This window comes from Pseudonaja textilis, chromosome 18, assembly GCF_049901715.1.
Source record: "Pseudonaja textilis isolate UNSWEBS1 chromosome 18, rPseTex1.2, whole genome shotgun sequence".
Lineage (NCBI taxonomy): Eukaryota > Metazoa > Chordata > Lepidosauria > Squamata > Elapidae > Pseudonaja > Pseudonaja textilis.
The window spans coordinates 7945005-7965200 of record NC_142007.1 but is presented as its reverse complement, the minus strand read 5'-3'; the positions used below and the strand labels follow the sequence as shown (position 1 = coordinate 7965200).

The 20196-nt window shown below is 49.2% G+C and overlaps 3 protein-coding genes across 3 annotated transcripts in view; 2 read left to right on the top strand and 1 right to left on the bottom strand.

The window, feature by feature from the left end:
- Positions 1–20196, bottom strand: part of LOC148124493 (G protein-coupled receptor family C group 6 member A-like) — a 393462-nt gene that overhangs the window by 352725 nt on the left and 20541 nt on the right. The gene's annotated exons all lie outside the window — the stretch shown is intronic.
- Positions 8–1701, top strand: RNF186 (ring finger protein 186). Its single transcript, XM_026721200.2, is given in 2 exon segments — positions 8–572; positions 575–1701. Coding segments are annotated over 2 exon segments (783 nt in total). The 3' UTR covers positions 793–1701.
- Positions 1982–20196, top strand: part of TMCO4 (transmembrane and coiled-coil domains 4) — a 31154-nt gene continuing 12939 nt past the window's right edge. The window contains exons 1-9 of the mRNA XM_026721206.2: positions 1982–2469; positions 4725–4912; positions 7661–7835; positions 9683–9710; positions 10852–10984; positions 13059–13156; positions 13567–13707; positions 14566–14685; positions 18613–18777. Coding sequence (XP_026576991.2) covers positions 4737–4912; positions 7661–7835; positions 9683–9710; positions 10852–10984; positions 13059–13156; positions 13567–13707; positions 14566–14685; positions 18613–18777 — 1036 coding nt within the window. The 5' untranslated portion in view covers positions 1982–2469; positions 4725–4736. The remainder of the gene's footprint in view (positions 2470–4724; positions 4913–7660; positions 7836–9682; positions 9711–10851; positions 10985–13058; positions 13157–13566; positions 13708–14565; positions 14686–18612; positions 18778–20196) is intronic.

Genomic DNA, 20196 nt, shown 5'->3' with positions numbered 1-20196 from the left:
TTTTCCCATGGACGATTTGCAACTTGTGAATGAAGCTGGTAAAGCGATGGACCGATCTGAGATTTCTGGAGAGACATCCGGAACGGAGGATGGTCCAAGAACTGAGGGCTGCTCCGTTCAAGAGGGAAGGCCCTGCGATAAAACGGGGGATCTTGAACTCGGAAATCCAGAAAAGGAGACTTCAGCATCTTTGCATCCTGTGGCTGTGACAGTGTTGCCCCCAGCGCCTCTCCAGTTCCGACTCTCCGTCAGTGACATGACCTGCCTCATCTGTTTCCACCAATTCAGCCTCGCCCGGCTGCCCAAACTCTTGGCTTGCCAGCATGCCTTCTGCACGGCGTGCCTAAAGATGATCTTGCGGCAAGACGATCGCACCTGGATCATCAGCTGTCCCTTATGCCGAAAATCCACGGTGGTGTTCGGGGGTCTCATCTGTAGCCTCCCGAACCTACAGCAGGTCGTGGAGCAGTTGGGCCCCCCGGATCCAGATGAAGTGATCGCTGGCACTCCGGGCACTGCCGGGGCGCAGCATCCTTCCCCTGAAATGCAATCTTGGGACTCGGGCGAGATCAACGAGGCGCTCTCAAGAGACTCTTCCTACTGCTTCTGCTGGTTTCTATGCTGATTGTCTTCATCCTCCCGTTCACCAACGCCGGATTGCTGATGTGGTTCCTCAGCTTCATGGTGGTTTTGGGCAGCATAGTCTGCGCTGTGCTTTGCTGGGACTCCAGTTGGAGCTGCCCAAGTTTTCCGTTGCCCCTCTGGACAAAGAAGGTCAATCAAGGGGCCTGAGAATGACCTTCTTTGGCTTCTTCTAGGAAGGGCTCACGAGCCTCTTGGGAGACTTTGGTGCTCGAGCACACACAAGACCAAAGGGGGTGGCGTCGGGCCTGGGTGGGTTCAGATGTGGCATACGCACCGGGAAATCTTGACAGAGAATCCATAGCTGGTGGTAGCATCTGACTTCACGTCACGTTGGTTCGAAAATTGCAAACACAATCCTGATGCTTCCGTGAATAATAGGGTTTTATTTTGGAGGGGGCCTGAATACATTTTCATTCGATTTTATTCCACCACAATAAACCAATGGTGGCTTCTGCCTTTTTTTTTATGAAAAAGTCCAAGATTAATGAATAACATGTAGATGGGAAACTCCACTGTGAGATGCAGTACCTCCAAAGAGCTGGCTAACAACTATGACAATTGTAGTCCCTGTGCTTAAAATGGCCCTTTAAGGAGATAAAAATGTCAGTTTATTGGGGGTTTAATAGTAGTCTTGGTTTTCATTTTTGAGGTTTCCTTCAAAGGCTGCACAACCATAAACATTTAAAACAGAAAGCTTTCCCTTTAATTCCATTGTTAAACACATAATTATGCTGTCTACAAAGGTTTTTTAAAAATCAGTGCACACATTGTTAGTAAACAGGGAGTTTAAATCTATTTCGGTCAGGGCGGCTTCCACACCAGTTGACTTAAATTTCTTCTGGGAACATTTGATGGGGGATGCAAATTGATTCCTTCTTATATATAGTTTGTGGCGAGGAGGTTCCAATTGTTTTGAGAAGCCAAAAATCACTTCAGCAAGTGGGAACAAGCACAGTGAAGCAGCCCTGAAGTGTGAGGCTGCTGGGACATTCGGTATTATTGAAATGTTTTATGTCTATGCTGTGAAGATTCATATAAAGAGAATTTTGCCTTGTTGGCTTTTCGCTTTATTCCAACTGCGCATCCAAAGGCTAGAAAATTTGCATTCACGTTGTATTAATTGCATTTTACATTGTATTAAATTGCATTTACAGCTTAAGCACAGTTCAGTTGGAAGTTTTCGCTGCTTTGTGATAGAAAAACTTACATTTGCAACGAATTGCAATTATTTTTTATAAAGAGAGATGCAAGTCTGCAAAAGATCGACAACTTGGGTTTTTAATCGCAGCCTTATTGCTAGTCAGCTATTAATTTCCTTGACATGAACAATTTCAGTTGGCAAAACCGCAAATCCCGTAATTTTTTTTTAAACCTTCCCGGTCTGCTGCTTAGCCAAAAACTTAAAATTTGCAGAGGTTTGCTTGCAAAGGAGAGCATCGAAAAGCCTCAGAAGGAGCCCCCGATCGACGACTTTTATTGCAATTCGGATTTAAAGTCCTTGAATTTTAAAATCCCCTCCTTTGGCTTCCCTCCGCTGATTAAATTGCACTTTGTTTTTTTTTCCCCCAACGCCACTTACCGCTTCCTGTTTAAGTCGCTGCGAAAGTTGCGTGGCCCTCCCCCTTTCGGGCGTGCCTTACGCCTTACCTTTGCGTAACCCATTCCGGGAATCGCTCTTTTCGCGGAGCCGCCGGCGTAGGGTGGGCCTAGGCGGCCTTTCGGAGCCTCGGGCTGGAGTGAGAGGCCAGTCCGTTCGTGGCGGCGGGGAATCGGGGGAGGCTCCGCGGCCCGACGCGGCCTTTCTCCGGCTCCAGGACGGGCTAGGTGGGTCTTGGGGACGGGGGGCGTGGATTTATTTATAAATGGAAGATAAGGGGAGGGGGCTTTGGGGCATGGGGGCGGGATAGCTCAGAAGGGTAGAAATAGCCTAGGAGTGAAACCAATACATTGCAGGGGAGCAGCCCTCACCCCGTTTTAAAAGGGGGGTTTCAATCCCCCTCCCCACTTTGGGGTCCCAAAGGGATCTCCCCTGGCGGGGGGGGGGCTCCCCAGAGATTGCCCCAGTAAAGGGGACCCTCCCCAGCCCCAGATATTGGGGGGAGCACAACCTGCACCCCAGGCAGCGATGTCTCTGCAGAAAATCCCGGGACCCCACTCCCCCAATAAATTGCTTAGAATAATAAATACCGAGTAATTAAAATCACCCAGATCGGAATGAACAATAATCACAAATGTCCAAAAAGGTGTGTGTGTGTGTGTGTGTGTGTAGAAACCATTTACTGACATCTGGAAATTTTTAATCACGTGGCTATTCAGAGCAAGGTTTAAAATCCCAAATCAGAAAGACCTTGATGGCAAACGGGTTTTTTGCACAATCCGGTGCAAATATTAATATTAAGTTATGATATCCTGATTTGCAAAGAGTGCTGGTAAGTAACGATCCATAGATCAGGGCATAGCCAGGTCAAGTTACTAGTCCTCAAGATCAATCAAGTTCAGAAACATGATTGGCAGACATCATTTCTGGTCCCAAGGTTGTAGAAGACTTCCGAGACTAAAATGGAGAGAGGGGGGAAAGGGATTTTTGTGAGTTAGGTAAGAAGGTCATTAGTCTGTGCCCAGAACCAGGAAGTGGATAATACAAGAGGCTTTCACAGAAACACAATCTGAATATCACCTAAAGCGAGCACAACTGGCTAGGAACTCAAACCATTCCCATCCACAGAAAGGTGCGGTCCTGCAAAGCCAGGAGGAAGTGAGAAAATAACCAGGTGGATGTTATCAGTTTTTTTACCTGCCTTGCATTTGAACAAAATGCACAAAAAAATTAACCTCCAGGCAACCTGGTCTAAAAGCAGAAGCAAGTTGGAAAAGTCAGCTGTGAGCTTGTCACGAGTTGATTTGAATTTCCACGCTTGCAAGAAATGAAAGGAACAACTGATTGCTTTGAGGATAGGACTTCCCGCATATGGAAAGTTGTTTTCAAAACAAATCAAACTGCTGATGATAAGGAGGAACTGCTTTCTCATGACCAGGAGTCATGAGGCATGCTTTCTCAATGACCTGGGATCCTACTGGATCTATTAAAAGCAGATTTTTATGTTCCTGATCCCTTTGTGAGGACACCAAACGCTATCGGGAACATTTCCGGCTTCTTGGATTGAGGTCACACAAAAGAGAAGGTGGGGTGAAGCGAAGTGGAGCAGATCGTGGTCCTGAAAGTCTAGTCAGAAGACTTGGTGACACAAAGTTCATTCTCTCCTCAAGTAATTGAGATTTTACCGTTTTATTATGTCTGTTGATAGCTGCTTCGAGGGTTATTATCTATACCGGCTGGTTAGCAACACCTCTGATCTGGAAAGCGCCTTTCCCCGTAAATCAGATTATGACCTGTAGTAATTCCAACACAGAGGACAAAAGTTTCCATATTGTGATGAATTGGCAGTGTGCAAAAGGAAGGAATTCCCTTATCACCTTTCTCCTTGCTAAGGGGAGGAGATAGAGTAGGCTGGGCTGGGTGTGCTCGTGTAGATAGCTGTGCCTGGAAGACTTTGGTGAGGACCTCCTGTTGCTTACGTGGATTTGGACCAAGCTGGCTGCGATGTTGGCTGCATTCACCCCAAAGGTTTCACCAGCTCAATGAAAAACTCATTCGGTTCACTTTAATGGTCCTTGTTTGCTTTTAATAATCTGCTTCCTCCACTCTCTGAGGAAAGCGAGTTAATTTGTTCAGCAAACAGAAACAAAATCAGGTGATGTCTAGGGCCTGCCATGGGAAGGCAGTGGAGCCTTCAGGTGCAGAGGCAGTCTATCCTGGGGTTTCTGCAGCTGCGAGGAGGGCAATGCTTCTTGCGTTGCTTCTTCAGTGCAGTTTTTCCAGAAGTCCCTTGACCCGCCCTAGAAAGTTGGAGCCCAAATCGCTGCAGAAAAGCTTGGGAGCCTTTCTAGGAAGAAGCAGTCTTATCTCTAGGAAGGAGGGATGCCTTTGTGGCCCGCTTGCTGACCCACCTACTTGGAATAAAGGATGCTGAGGGATTCTTCTTGCATTCTTATTTGGGTGTTTTTGTGTCCCTTGGCAGGAACAGACGGACATGTCTGCTGATCCCCGGCCAGGCTGGAGGCCCTGGAGAAGCCGGCCAAAGGAGGAAGAAGACGACACGGGGCCAAGGACGGGTCCAGGCGCGCAGTTGGGAGAGCCGGGAAAATATGCCTACGCAGCTCTCTGTGCGGTTTCCTTGGCCTCGTTGTTTCCAGACCAGGAGGAAAGGTGAGCGGCCTCAGGGGTGGGTGTTGAGATAATTCCCCGTTAGGAGAATGAGCGCGCACAGGGAGACGTAGTGAGAGTGGTGAAGAATATCACACAACCAGCACACAGATACACTGTATAGTAAAATATAGGTTTTTACTTCCAGTAAAACGGTTAAGCAAAGTCCAAACAGAGTCCAAGTCATACACGGTTATAGCAGTCAGTTTTCAGTCCAGGGATAACCCAATACCAAAGTCCAGTATCATAAACAGTTCAGTAACAGACTTACATCAAATCCAGGACTAACAATGATCAGCAACAGTCAATAGAGAAATACAGGTACATACTCTCAGCAACAGGGCAGCTAGCAACTAGCAACTACCAACAAGAGAACAGAACAACCCAGATTTCTGGCTCCGTCTTATGGCCGTTTGAGGAACCCAATTACAATTTTAGCATTCCCTTAAAGAAACAGCATTAAAATGTCTATCCTGGTTTATATATTTTCCAACCCAACTGTTAGGTGACTTACATTCCTAACAGTGGGCTTCAAAAAATTTGTAGCAACCGGTTTTCTGCCTGGTTGCTGGGTGAGCATGGCCATGGTGGGTGTGGCCTAGTCGGCCTCCTGCACAATGGCAGGGCGGGTGTTTTCACCCTCCCTGGGCTCCGGAGGCTTTTCTCGAGCTTCTGGGAGGGCGAAAACAGCCTCCGCAGGCTCTGGAGGCCCTCTGGAGTCCAGAAATGGGCCCGTTTCCAGCCCCCGGAGCCTCGGGGTGGCCTGTTGTTCACCCTCCCAGAGCTCTGTAGGGGTTCCAGAGCCCAGGAAGGCCTCCAGAGCCTGGGGGGGCCCTCTGGAGTCCAGAAATGGGCCTATTTCCTGCCTTCCTCCAGGAAGCCCGTTTTTCTCCCACCCTGAGCTTCTGCGCAGGCCCTGCACTTACCTGGGATCCGAAACGGGCTGCGTGGAGACTCCTGGGAGGGGAGGGGTGGTTGGGCCATCCAGGGGTGGGATTTGCCAGTTCACCGAACCACCCATAAAATTAGCTACTGGTTAGCTAAGGGTTTACCCAAACCGGGGCAAACCGGTGGTAGCCCACTCCCAAGCGTCTCCTTACTGGTTTTCCTCCCAGCTCTTGAGAAAGCATCACAACGACAAAATTCAAGGGATGTTTTGTTCGGCCTCTGCTTGGGATTATTCTTTTTTTTTTTCCCTTTGTCGGTGACAAAAGGAAAGAGCTGGTTTTGTATAGAGAAAAGAGTTTGGCCTCTACAAATGTGGGAACGGCCAGACCTGGCTTAGCATTTTGCAGAAGAAGGCGATCGACGGACGGTTAAGGCTAAACAAGGTTAACATGCCATTGTTTACGAGGCCAGGCTCCCTTTATGCCTGTGAGGAAAATTTTATATGTACATTAAAGCAGGATAAGGATAGGTTGGATTGGCTGACTCATCATTTGTACACCTCTACGGGTAGTCCTCAATTTACAACCACAGTTCTGTTGCCAGGCTAAAGAGTTGTTAAGTACCCTGTATCCCCCAAAATACCACCTACCCTGAAAGTAAATCCTACCTTCAATTTTATATGTGCACCCAATATAAGCCCTAATTAAGATCCCTCCCACTCCAGAGTGCAAGGGTAAACATTACTCTCGGGTGGGGACGGGGGTGTGCGGAGCCACCCTACTACGTATCTTTAGACAATTCTATCCAGGCCTCGCACATCCCGACACGTGCCTTGCCGGCCCATTTCTTCTGCAGCCAGCAAGGGTTTCCTGAAGGCCTCTGGAGCTGGTAACAAAGCTCAGGATCGATCCAGAGCTCTCTTATCGGCTGCAGAGGCCTTCAGGGGAGCCTTGCTGGCCGCAGAAGAAGTTCCTGAAGGCCTCTGACAGTGAAAAGGAGGCTAGAAATGACGTGCCCAAGTGAGGTTAGTCAGTAGATGACATGCCCCGAAAATAAGACCTGTGCCCTTTTTGGTGGCAAAAAAATATAAGACAGGGTCTTATTTGGTGGGAAAACATGGTAAGTTTCGCCCCATTTTATTACTTTCCTTGCCACCGTGGTTAAGTGAATCTCTGCCGTTCTTAAATTAGTAACACAGTTGTTTAAGTGGCTCTGGCTCTGGCTTTGCCTGTCGGAAAGTTGCGAAAGGAGATCACACGTGACCTTGGGACACAGCAACGGTCATAAATGTGAGCCAGTTGTCAAATTTTAATCGCGGGACCACGGGGAATGCCGCAGTGGTCGTAATTGTAAAAAAAAAAAAACCACGGCCATAAGTCACTTTTTTTCTCAGTGCCGTCGTAATTTTGAACAGTCACTATGTCAATTAAAAAGATCCTCCTTTGGTCTTTGGTCAGCAGAAAGGGAGCGGGAGGAAACAGTGCATTCCTCAAGTGCCTAGATAATCGCCTTGGCAGCCCAAAGTTGTCGGAGCACCGGAATATTACCGGCGAGTATGATTGGTGACTCTTGGCTATGGATGTGTCCCATTGGAGAATATACATCCAGGGGGTGGTGGGGAAGACCAGGGACAAGGGGGCAAGGAATGATGCGTTTTAGTATCGGCTGCATCCAGCTAACACCAACATGGCCACTTCTCAGTGAACTGTTATAAGCGAAGGCGTACCTGCGTAGCGTTTTTCTGTTCCCCGAAGCAGCGCTACCCCTCCCCGACTGATGAGCATACAGATGCCAGTGCGAGCGTTGGCCGCGGATTGCAAATGCCACGCCGCGATCTCGTTTCTCTTGGCCTTCTCTCCACAGCGCCTACAGGACGGGAGTGGTGGAGGACCTGGTCAGGTGGCTGGAGCTGTCGGACACCGTGATGCCATCCATGCTGGCCTTTGCTGGAGGTCTGGGGGCTGAAGGGACGGAGACCTTCGCTCGGATTCTTCTGAGCGAGCCGCTCCTGGCGGATCAGCCCGGCTCCATTATGCTGGTGAGTCGAAAGTCTTTTGCTGTTTGTCCTAAGCCAGGGGTAAGTCCGACTCAGTTTCGTTGAGGGCCACATCAGGGTTGTGTTTGACCTCGGAGGGCTGGGGGTCGTGGCCACGGTGGGCGTGGCATGGGACTTATGTCGGGGGCACCTGTTGGGGACACCCCGGGTCCTAAGGCAGGATTTCCCTGAGACCCCCCTCGCTCTCATTATAATCTATCTCCCTCCCTCCCTTCCTTCCTACCTTTCCTTCTTTTTCCTTCCCTCTCCCTTCTCCTTTCCTTCGTTTGCCATCCTTGCTCTCTTCCCATCTTCCCATCGTTTTCTTCATCTTTCCATTCCCTTTCTTCTTTCTTTCCTTCCTTTTTTCTTTTTCCTTCCCTCTTCCTTCTCCTTCCTTCTTCCTTCCCCTCCTTCCTTCTTTTTCCTCCCCTCTTCCTTCTCCTTCTTCCTTCCTCCCCTCTTCCTTTCTTTTCCTCCCCTCTTCCTTCTCCTTCCTCTTCCTTCCCCTCTTCCCTTCTTTTTCCTTCCCTCTTCCTTCTTCCTTCCCCTCTTCCCTTCTTTTTCCTCCCCTCTTCCTTCTTCCTTCCCCTCTTTCCTTCTTTTTCCTTCCCCTTCCTTCCTTCCTCTTCCTTCCCCTCTTCCCTTCTTTTTCCTTCCCTCTTCCTCCTTCCTTCCCCTCCTTCCTTCTTTTTCCTTCCTCTTCCTTCTCCTTCCTCCTTCCTTCCCCTCCTTCCTTCTTTTTCCTTCCCTCTTCCTCCTTCCTTCCCCTCCTTCCTTCTTTTTCCTTCCCTCTTCCTTCTTCCTTCCCTCTTCCCCTTTCCTTCCCTTCCTTCTCCTTCCTCCTCCTTCCCCTCCTTCCCTTTTCTTCCCCTTCCTCCTTCCTTCCCCTCCTTCCTTCTTTTCCTTCCTCTTCCTTCTTCCTTCCCCTCTTCCCTTCTTTTTCCTTCCTCTTCCTTCTCCTTCCTTCCCCTCCTTCCTTCTTTTCCTCCCTCTTCCTTCTCCTTCCTTCTTCCTTCCCTCCTTCCTTCTTTTCCTCCCCTCTTCCTTCTCCTTCCTTCTTCCTTCCCTCCTTCCTTCTTTTTCCTCCCCTCTTCCTTCTCCTTCCTTCTTCCTTCCCCCTCTTCCCTTCTTTTTCCTCCCTTGCTCTCTTCCCATCTTCCCTCCTTTTTCTTCGTCTTTCCTCTTTCCCTTTCTTTCCTGCCCCTTCTTGCGCGCTCAGATGCAAAGGGGGAAACGGTTCTCCTTTTGTTTTGTTTTGATAGCCGCCTGCCAGCGAAAACGGAGAGCCCCGTTTTCAGCCACAACAGCTTCCTACAGCCCCCTCCTCCCACCCAGCTCCCTTTTCTCTGTCAGAGGGCCACAGGAGCCATCGCAGTCCAAAGCGGGGCACCGTGGAGGTGGGGGGAGCTGTGCCAGACCCCCCCCATGCTCCATTTTTGCTGGCAGGCCAGTCCTTTGCTGTTTCCAGCCTCACCCCCATGGGCCGGATCTAAGCCACCCCAAGGGATGGATCTTGAGTTTGACACACACACACACACACACACACACGCCCTAAGCTTACCGGTGGGTGTGGTCGATCCTTTCTGAATTAAGGAGGACTTTGAAAGACACCGCGGGAGGCGGTCCCCTTTTCTTCCTTTCGCTCCCCAGAAATGCAGCACCTCTGGGCAGGGAGGTGCGGCGCACAAACCTCCCCATTTCCCCTTCTCTTTTTCATGAGGGGAGGGGGCTGCCTTCTCGCCAACCGACCCAAATTCCCACTTTCTGGGGAATGCCCTTTTTTCCCTTTTTTTTTTTTTTTAAAAAAAAACAACCCTCACCACTTCTCCCATGTCTTTCTCTTCTAGGACCTGGTCTCCTTTTCTCTCAAGGACGGTAAGTGATGTTTGAGGGCCCGTTTTTCTTTTCTTCCGTTGTTTTTATGAGCATTTAGCCAGGGAGGCAAAGCAAAAAGAGCTCGTGTAGGATAAATTTGGGGGGGAAAACCAGACAATCGACGAGAGATTTTAGGAAATTTTCTCTTTCCTCTGTCACAAGTCGGTGAGGACTAAAATAAAGTTTTATTGATTGTCTATTGTTTATATTTTGTTAGTGCTTAATAAACTTTGTGTTGTCTGGGTTATTTAATTTGCTTAGCGGTACATATGCCGTTCTCATTTTCCACCCCTTTTTTCCGACCACTAGTAGAATAAGTTCCATGTTTGATAATATTCTTTTTTTTTCTTTCTGTTTAATCTTCGGTGTAAGTCTGTCCATTTCTGCACAACCCAGTATCTTCCTAATTAGCAATAGCACTTAGACATATATACCGCTTCACCGTTGCTTTTACAGGCCCCTCTAAGCAGTTGACAGAGTCAGCCTCTTGCCCCCAACCATCTGGGTCCTCGTTTTACCCACCTTGGAAGGATGAAAGGCTGAGTCAAACTTGAGCCTGTCAGGATCGAACTGCTGTCAGTCGGCAGAATTAACCTGCAATGCTGCATTCTAACCACTGCGCCCCCACAGTTCCTAATACAAATAGCACTTAGATTTATATACCGCTTCACGCTGCTTTCCAGCCCTCCTTAAGCGGTTTTACAGAGTCAGCCTCTTACCCCCAACCATCTGGGTCCTCATTTTACTGACCTCAGAAGGACGGAAGGCTGAGTTCAACCTTGAGCCTGGTGAGATTCGATCTGCCAAATTGCAGGCAGCCGGCAGGCAGCAGAAGCAGCCCTGCAGTACTGCACTCTCACCACTGCGCCACCACGGCTCATATTTATCTCTTTGTCTTGTGGTATTTCTTCATTTTTCCAGTATTGCACAAATATAATCCTCCCTGTTGTTAACACATACAATATTAAATATATATTTTGTTTATCAATTTTTTTCTGGCACTATACCTGATAGAAAAAGGTTCGGGTTTAAAAAATCTACAATGTTTTCCTATCTACTTTTTTGCCCAAATTTTATTTTATTTTATTTTTGCTTAGAACTAGCTTCTCCAATGCTGCCTCTTCCTGCCTTGTTCGTCTAGGCTCCTACGATGCTCGCATGCGGGTGCTTGTGTCCCACATGGCCGGCTTGCTGACGATCCCATTGGCAGAACTGGAAGACGCTGAGGACTATCTCCTTGAATGTCTGAAGGACGAAAAAGAGGCGGAATCGGAGTATGTTTCTCGCAGGCCTTTGGGCCAGCCACGAAATAATCTATACTGCCCAGCTGGGGGTGGGGGGGAAAAAACATACGTGCGTTTTAAATATTTGCTTCCTGCAGATAGGGCTGTATTTTAATCAGAGCCGATAAAAGAGCTGCTGCTTTTCAAAACTCGGACCTCAAGGGCAAAAAGTGGCATTTTCCTCTGAATCCCTTTTCTTTCCTTTCTCCCGGGTTTCAGAAGCTCCTTTTCCCCAAGAAAACTGGAAAGAAACATAACTGTTTTCAGCTGAAACTATTTTTTTCCCCAGCCAAGAGCTGAGGTGAAATAATCAAGGGCAGTCCAAGACTTCAACCAGGCCCTGCATTACAAGGCGACAATTAAAACAGCTCCGTGTTTTAATCCCTTCCTCGTCTGTTTTATTCAGCCAAAGAAGGTGAGGGGGAAGACTAATTTTGCTGGTAGGATTTTCCTCCCCAAAAGTGGGGAAATTTCTCTGGCTTTTGTAGCCGTTTGAGCCCGTCCAGCTTTTGTCTTATTGAAATTGTGGGTCTTGCTTAAAAAAAATAATAATAATGCTGAGTATGAATTTAAAAAATCTGCTTTTAACGCCCTGTTATGAAGTATGGCCCTCCTGAACTTCCTCCAGCCCTTCTGTATTTTCACCTTTGCTGTTTTTTTATCCTACCAAGCTGCTTGGGAAATAGGAGCTACCTGACAGGTAAGTTTTGCTTTGTGCATCGGATTTCATTTTCTGATGTGTCCGTTGACACTCTTGAGAACAAAAGTGAAACCTCTTTGGTGCCATGTGAGGTAGTTAATTTTGTGGGTTCCTCGGTGGTCGCTGAGCTTGCTTGATTTCTTGCAAACGTTTCATTACCAAACTAGGTAACTTCATCCATAGGGAGAAGGGAGTGGAGTATGCAGAGAGGAGGAGGAGGAGGATTGTGGGATCCTTGGTGCTCTCTGAGTTTGCTTCTTTTCTTGCAGACCTTTCACTACCCAAACTAGTAACATCATCAGTGCTGGTGAGGGCTGGGGTTTGGGAGGAGGGAGAAGGGAGGGAGAGAGAAAGAGAGAGAAGAAGAAGAAAAGGAAGGAGGGAGGGAGAGAGAGAAAGAGGGAAGGAGAGACCGGAAGGAAGGAAGGAATAGGAAAGGAGAAAGAAAGAAATAGAAGAAAAGGAAGGAGGGAGAGAGGGGGAGAAGGAGAGACAGGAAGGAAGGAAGGAATAGGAAAGGAGAAAGAAAGAAAAAGAAAGAAGGAAGGAGGAAGAGAGAGAGAAAGAGGGAGGAGGGAGGGACAAGAAGGAAGGGAGGAATAGAAAAGGAGAAAGAAAGAAATAGAAGAAAAGGAAGGAGGGAGAGAGGGGGAAGGAGAGACAGGAAGGAAGGAAGGAATAGGAAGGAGAAAGAAATAGAAGAAAAGGAGGAGGGAGAGAGGGGGAAGGAGAGACAGGAAGGAAGGAAGGAATAGGAAGGGAGAAAGAAAGAAAAAAGAAAAGAAGGAAGGAGGAAGAGAGAGAGAAAGAGGGAGGGGAGGGAGGGACAAGAAGGAAGGGAGGAATAGAAAAGGAGAAAGAAAGAAATAGAAGAAAAGGAAGGAGGGAGAGAGGGGGAAGGAGAGAGAGGAAGGAAGGAAGGAATAGGAAGGGAGAAAGAAAGAAAAAAGAAAAGAAGGAAGGAGGAAGAGAGAGAGAGAGAGAGAAAGGGAGGGAGGGACTGAGGGGTCCTTGGTGCTCTCTGAACTTGTTTTCTTGAAGACGTTTCATAACCCAAATTAGGTAACGTTATCAGTGCTAGTTGGGATTGGGGTTTGGGAGGGAGGAAGGAAGGGAAGGAAGGAAGGAAAGGAAAGGAAAGGAAAGGAAAGGAAAGGAAGGAAAGAAGGGAAGGAAGGAAGGAAGGAAGGAAGGAAGGAAGGAAGGAAGGAAGGGAGGGTGGGGTCCTTGGGGCTCTCTGAGCGTGCTTGATTTCTTGCAGACGTTTCATGACCATACTAGGTAACACCATCAGTGCCGTTAATTAGGGTCCGTTTGCTGATAGGGAGGAAAGTTATTTTGCTTTCTTCTTCCTCTCACCCCCAGAATGGATGAAGACAAGCGGAAGAAGAAGGAGAGAAGGAAGAGGCTGAAGCGTTACCTGCTGATTGGCTTGGCGACCGTGGGCGGAGGGACGGTCATCGGTAAGTGAGATCTTTGGACTCTCCTCCCCCAAACGGCACAGAGTCTGGCCACATCGTTCCCCAGCAGTCCGGGGACGAGTCTTGGGACAGGTAGTCCTCGAGTTACAACCACAACTGAGCCCAAAATCTCAGTTCCTCAGTGTGAGGAACGGTCCTAAGTTCCTTTTTTCTCGGTGCCATTGTAATTTTGAACAGTCAGTAAACAAACGGTTGTAAGTCGAGGGCCACCTGTAATAGGGAGCAACAGACTCTGGGCCCTCTTCAGAGGGAAGGACGTCTCTAGGGTGAGCGAGCAAAAGAGTCCTGAATGCGGCTTAACCCCAACCTGGTTTGTCCTGAACGCTGCTTAAGCCCAACCTGGTTTGTTTTGCCTCTTTTGGGAACTGAAAGTCCTCCTGTTTCCTGTTCAGGCCTGACCGGAGGGCTTGCAGCGCCCCTGGTGGCTACCGGAGCAGCGGCCATCATCGGGACTGGGGCCATGGCCTTGGGGTCAGCAGCTGGGGCGGCCATTATCGGTTCGCTCTTTGGAGCCGCCGGAGCAGGACTTGTGGGTAAGGCTCTCGGGAGGAGGAGGAGGAGGAATACGGCACAGGAGTCTCTTCTGGTCCCTTCGACTTTCGGCCCAAGAGCCGTGGTGGCGCAGTGGTGAGAATGCGGTACTGCAGGGCTACTTCTGCTGACTGCCGGTTGCATGCAGTTTGGCAGTTGGAGTCTCAACAGGCTCAAGCTTGACTCAGCCTCCCGTCCTTCAGAGGTGGGTAAAATGAGGACCCCAAATTGTTGGGGGAAAGAGGCTGACTCTGTAGACCGCTTAGAGAGGGCTGCGAAGCGGCATGCAAGTCTAAGGGCTATTACTACCTTCCTTCCTTCCTTCCCTCCCTTCTGGTTAGAATGCAGTATTGCGAGCTAGCTCGGGGGGGCTGCCACGAAGAAGAGGGGGGGTCAAATTATTCTCCAAAGCACCAGAAGGCAGGACAAGAAACAATGGAAGGAAACTAATCATGGAGAGAAGCAACCTGGAATTTAGGAGAAACTTCCAAACAGGGAGGACAATTAACCAGTGGAACAGCTGGACACCAGAAGTTGTGAGTGCTTCGACACTGGAGGTTGAGGCTGGACAGCCTGCTATCAGAAATGGTGTAGGGTCTCCTGGCTGGGCAGGGGGTTGGACTAGATGACCTCCAAGGTCCCTTGCCACTCTGTTGTTCTGTTGTTTCCCACAGAGGTAATCCACAAAAAGGCTTCTGGTCTGCCCTGAGGTTTTGTTTCGTCTTGTTATTAACATCCCTACAGGCAAGGGTGTGATCCAAGGTTCTGCTTTGGAGAAAGGCTGTGGCGAGCCACGCCCTGTGTTTTGAAGAGTCCAAAAACGTCCCGTTGATGGACTGTACATTTGTGTGCTCTGCTAGGGTACAAGATGAAAAAGCGTGTGGGAGCCATTGAAGAATTCGAATTCCTTCCCTTAACCGAAGAGAAGCAGCTCCGTATCACCATTGCCATCACTGGCTGGCTTTCTCCGGGGAAATACGGTAAGGGCTCCCATCTGCAGCCCAAAATACGGTGCATAGAAAAAGACGGCCCATTAATATTTTTAAATCGATCTTTATCCTTTATTACCCTAAAGAGATATGGGGCCGTTTTATGTTCAGTACAGTTTCCCCTTTCTAAATATTTGTAAATATTCTGAGCTCCTTCCTCGTGGCAAATTTAATTTTTTTCCCCCCTCTTTTACTGCGGATCCACTTTCCTCACTTGACCTCAGTCCTTGCTCTATAACACACTTGTCTATAAAACAATTCACCTTTGTTTTGTTTGACAAGCCATTCCTCTTTCACTTTTGCACTGTTTTGTTTTCCTGATCAATGGCCTCCCGAGGTGGAGGAAATTCCCTCTTGGGTGAGACGCCACAGATGTGAATGCCCTCGGTGTTTGGCAAGGGAGTGGATTATTTTAGAGACAGTTGTTGTGAGAAGGAGGTTGTCTCACCTCACCGCATCAGGGCAACCTAGGACAGGGAAGAAGGAGCGGATCTGGCAGAGTGACAGAGAGAGAGATGGAGGTGGAGACTGGGCCGTCCGTCACCCCTCAGATGGAGAGTCGACAGCTCCCAGGTCTGGAGATGGCTGATGAGGAAGAGGAGGAATAGCTGAGTCCAGTGCCTGACTGCAGATGCAGAAGACAGAGGAGAGGAGAGCAGTGGAAATCTATGGGCCGGTCCTTGGACCGGAAGAGCCACCACTGCTAGCGAAGCCCCAGCCTAAGTCTGGGGATAAAAGGCAGGGGGTGGAGATGAATAGATGTAGCAGACAACTATTCATCTTCCGGCCGGACTTGTGTCATGCTATTGGTAGAATCGGACTCTGAGGGAGAGGAGGAACAACCGACAGGGAGTGGAGGTGTGGCTCCAGAGGTTGTGGAGGAGGCTGGGGAAGGGCAGAGGCCAGAGGAAGAACCAGGCCCATCCCCTCTTCATCCTAGGACCCGCAGGTAGGAACAGAGAAGGAAACAACTTGGCTTACGAGAGAGGAAGCGGCCATGATCCCCCTCATTGGTTGCAGCTGGGGAGAATAGTATATAAGAGAGACGGTTAAAACACAGCGTTGCTAGAAGCAAAGCGGGTTTTATTTTGGGCTGAAGTTATCTTGGCTGGCGTCCTTCCAACAGACTCTGCCTTGTTATCTCCTTGAAGTTGGTAATTACTTATCCTGGTCTGTTGTGGAAATTTCATCATTATAGTTTGTTTTGGTTTTTTATTTCACCTCTATCTGCTCATTAAGTTCGGACTGTATTGCTTTCTTTTGAAGACTATTTTTGAATAAGTTTTATCTCCAACTGAGAATTATTGAATAGTGGCGCCAAGTTATGTTTTGGGTTTTGTTACATTAGTGTTACACTCTGGGTCATCCCAACTTGTTGGCCTGCGAGAGAAACTTTTTGCCGGGGCTAATAAAGGACTTTTTTGAGTTCACGTCAGAGGGTTCGTTGTGTTTGGGGAGCTGGGTCGGAACAAGACAGAGAAGGGTAGCAGTTATTCCCTCGGCCCCGGGGTCAACAGCAGCTCCTCCTGAAAAATAGATGGGAGGCTTCTCCCAGTGGGGAGATTTAAACCCTTCATTGAACATCTGGCTGCTCCAGAGATACGCGCAGTCCACAACTTACAACAGTTCATTTAGTGACCATTAACAGTGCTAAAAGAGCGACTTGGGATCATTTTTCACACCTGTGACCATTGCAGCATCCCCCGTGGTCGTGCGATCTAAGTTCAGACACTCGGCAAATGATTCCTATTTGTGACAGTCGCAGGGGTGATCCCCTTTCGCGGCCGCCTGATGAGCAAAGTCAACGGGGAAGCCGGATCCCCTTAACAACCAATTGAACAGCTGCAAGAAATTCACTGAACAGAGGCAGTAAAAGGGAGTAAAACGCGCCAAACAAATCTCTCGCTTAGCCACAGAAATTTTGGCCTCAGTTCTGGTCGTAAGTCGAGGACTGGATCCCTCTCCTGGGATTATAACTCCTGTGTCGTTCACATAGTTGCTTCTTCGCTCTCAGCTTGACAACAATTGGGGTGGGGGGGTGTTGGATGGAATGTTATGGGGGGAGGAGGAATGGACCCCGTCTGCGCATGGTGAGACCCTGCTGTCAAACCTTCCCAAGCCACGCCAGTCTGTCCCCATGACAAAGGGAGCGTATTTAATTCAATGACACAGTGAGCTCAGGGGAATGGCCAAAGGGGGAAGTCAAGTTTAACTAGGTGGAGTTTTGCGCAGGAAACTCCAGAGCTGTGCCAAGTTTGTCTGTTTTTGGTATTTATACTTTTGGGAAGGAAAATGGGCGAAGTATAGCAGGACAGCTGACATCCTGTGGCAAGAATTCATTCCCTCACAGATATTCTCTCTCTCTCTCTCTCTCTCTCTCTCTCTCTCTCTCACTCTGTATCTCTCTCTCTGTGTCTCTGTCTCTCTCTGCCTCTTTCCCTCCCTCCCTCCCCCCCTCTCTCACTCTGTCTCTCTCTGTTCTCTCTCTGTTCTCTCTCACACTCTACCTCTCTCTCTCTCTGTCTCTGTCTCTCTTTCTCTACTGTCTCTCGGTCTCTCTTTCTCTCCCTCCCTCCTCTCTCTCTCTTTCTCTCTCTACTGACTCTGTCTGTCTCTCTCTCTCTCTCACTCTGTCTCTCTCTGTTCTCTCTCTCTCTCTCTCTCTCTCTCTCTCTGTCTCTCTCTCTCTCTCTCCTGTCTCTGTTTCTCTCCCTCTCTTTCTCTCTTCCTTCCCTCCCTCTCTCTCTCTCTCTCACTGTCACTCTCTGTTCTCTCTCACACTCCACCTCTCTCTCTTTCTCTCTCTACTGTCTCTGTCTCTCTCCATCTCTTTCTCTCCCTCCCTCCCTCTCTCTTTCTCTCTCTACTGACTCTGTCTCTCTCTCTGTCTCTCTCTGTTCTCTCTCTCTCTCTCTCTCTCTCTTCTCTGTCTCTCTCTCTCTCTCTCTCTCTCCTGTCTCTGTTTCTCTCCCTCTCTTTCTCTCCCCTCCCTCCCCTCTCTCTCTCTCTCACTCTGTCTCTCTCACACTCTACCTCTCTCTATCTCTCTCTTTCTCTCTCTACTGTCTCTCTCTCCATCTCTTTCTCTCCCTCCCTCCCTCTCTCTTTCTCTCTCTACTGACTCTGTCTCTCTCTCTGTCTCTCTCTGTTCTCTCTCAAACTCTCTCTCTCTCTGTCTCTGTCTCTCTCTCTGTCTCTCTCTCTCTCTCTCTCCTGTCTCTGTTTCTCTCCCTCTCTTTCTCTCCCCTCCCTCCCTCTCTCTCTCTCTCACTCTGTCTCTCTCACACTCTACCTCTCTCTATCTCTCTTTCTCTCTCTACTGTCTCTGTCTCTCTCCATCTCTTTCTCTCCCTCCCTCCCTCTCTCTTTCTCTCTCTACTGACTCTGTCTCTCTCTCTGTCTCTCTCTGTTCTCTCTCAAACTCTCTCTCTCTCTCTGTCTCTGTCTCTCTCTCTCTCCTGTCTCTGTTTCTCTCCCTCTCTTTCTCTCCCCTCCCTCCCTCTCTCTCTCTCTCTCTCTCACTCTGTCTCTCTCACACTCTACCTCTCTCTATCTCTCTCTTTCTCTCTCTACTGTCTCTGTCTCTCTCCATCTCTTTCTCTCCCTCCCTCCCTCCCTCTCTCTTTCTCTCTCTACTGACTCTGTCTCTCTCTCTCTCTCTCTCTCTCTCTCACACACACACACACTCTCTCTCTGTCTCTCTCTCTCTCTGTCTCTCTCTCTCTCTCACACACACGTCTTTCTGCTTATGTTAAGAATGCTCCTCCTCACCGCAGCATTTTGAGGGCTCAGGGTGGCCCATTCGAAGCCCCGCACTGCCCTTAAGAGGACCAGGAGCCACCCCTGAGGCTCGGTGGTGAGAGGCCCTCTTCGCAGCCTGTCCTCACACCTTTGTCTCCCTCCTTGGTCCCTTGGCAGGCAGTTTCACGGCTCCTTGGAGCAGCCTCTTACAGTCCAAGGAGCAATACTGCCTAGCCTGGGAATCCAAATACCTGCTGGAGCTGGGCAGCGCCCTGGACACCTTGTGGAATGGGCTGGTCAACATGGTGGCTCAGGAGGCCCTGAAGTACACCGTCTTGGCAGGTGAGTGAGCGAGGGGCTGAGGGAGGCCTTGTTTTGGGGTGGAAAAACCAGCGTGGCTCCTTTTAAGCTGAGCTCCGCTTGGGGGTCTTGGCTGAAACGCAGGGGTGGGCGGCTGGGGGCTCTCAGGAGTTCAGGAGAACCCCCAGCTAAGATTCTGTGCAGTTCAGACAACCCCCAAATCCCACTCCCACCCACCCCGCCCCTCCCAGGAGTCCCTACGTGGCCCGTTTTGAATGCAGGTAAGTGCAGGGTGTGTGCGGAGGCTTTCAGGGAGGGTGAAAAACAGGCCTCCTGGAAGTTTGGGAAGGCTGGGAATGGGCCCGTTTCCAGCTTCCAGAGAGCCTCCGGAGTCCGGGGAGGCTGTTTTCGCCCTCCCGGAGTCTCGAGGAAAGCCTCAGGAGTCTGGGGAAAGCAAAAACGCCCCCACATGTCATGGTGCAGGTGGCTTACTAGGCCACGCCCACCATGGCCACACCCACCCAGCAACCAGGCAGAGAACCCCTTGGCAAAAATTTTGAAGCCCACCCCTGATGAAATGATAAATTAGGGTCTTTGGCCCAAGCAGGGGGTTGGACTAGAAGACCTCCAAAGTCCCTTCCAACTCTGTCCTATGTTCTATGACTTCACCAGCCTGCCCGGATAGTTTACGTGACATCTCCAAAAAACAGAATAGAATGGCACAGTTGGATGGGACCTTGGAGGTCTTCTAGTCCAACCCCCTGCTTAGGCTAGAGCACTTCAGACAAATGGTTGTCCAATCTCTTCCTAAAAATTTCCAGTGTTGGAAGCATTCACAACTTCTGGAGGCAGGTTGTTCCACCGATCAATTGTTCTGTCAGGAAATTTCTCTTTAGTTCTAAGTTGCTTCTCTCCTTGATTAGTTTCCATCCATTGCTTCTTGTCCTTCCCTCAGGTGCTTTGGAGAATAGCTTGACTCCCTCTTCTTTGGGGCAGCCCCTCAAATATTGGATCATGGTATCATGCCCCTGTTGGAATCTGATTCCGAGGGGGAGGTCAAACAGCGAACAGGGAGTGGGAGTGTTGCTCTGGTGGCTGTGGAGGAAACTGGGGAAGGGCAAAGTCTGGCTGGGCATTCAGAGGAAGACCCAGGCCCATCCCCTCTGCATCCTAGGGAACACAGGGAGGAATGGATAAGGGAGCAACATGGGTTACAGGGGAGAAAAAGGCCCTGATTCCCTTCATTAACTGCAGCTGGGAAAACAGGAAAAAGAGGGTGTTTGCGCACAGCTCCTTGCTGGAAGCAAAGCGTGAATTATCTTTGTCACGTCTTATCTGGGTTCTGGCGTCCTCCCAACTGTGTGTGTTTCGTTATGTTTTGAGTTCTGCAATTCCTTATCCTGCCCTGTCTCATTAATTGCTGCAGCAAATGGTTTGTGTTGGTTTTTATTTATAATTTAT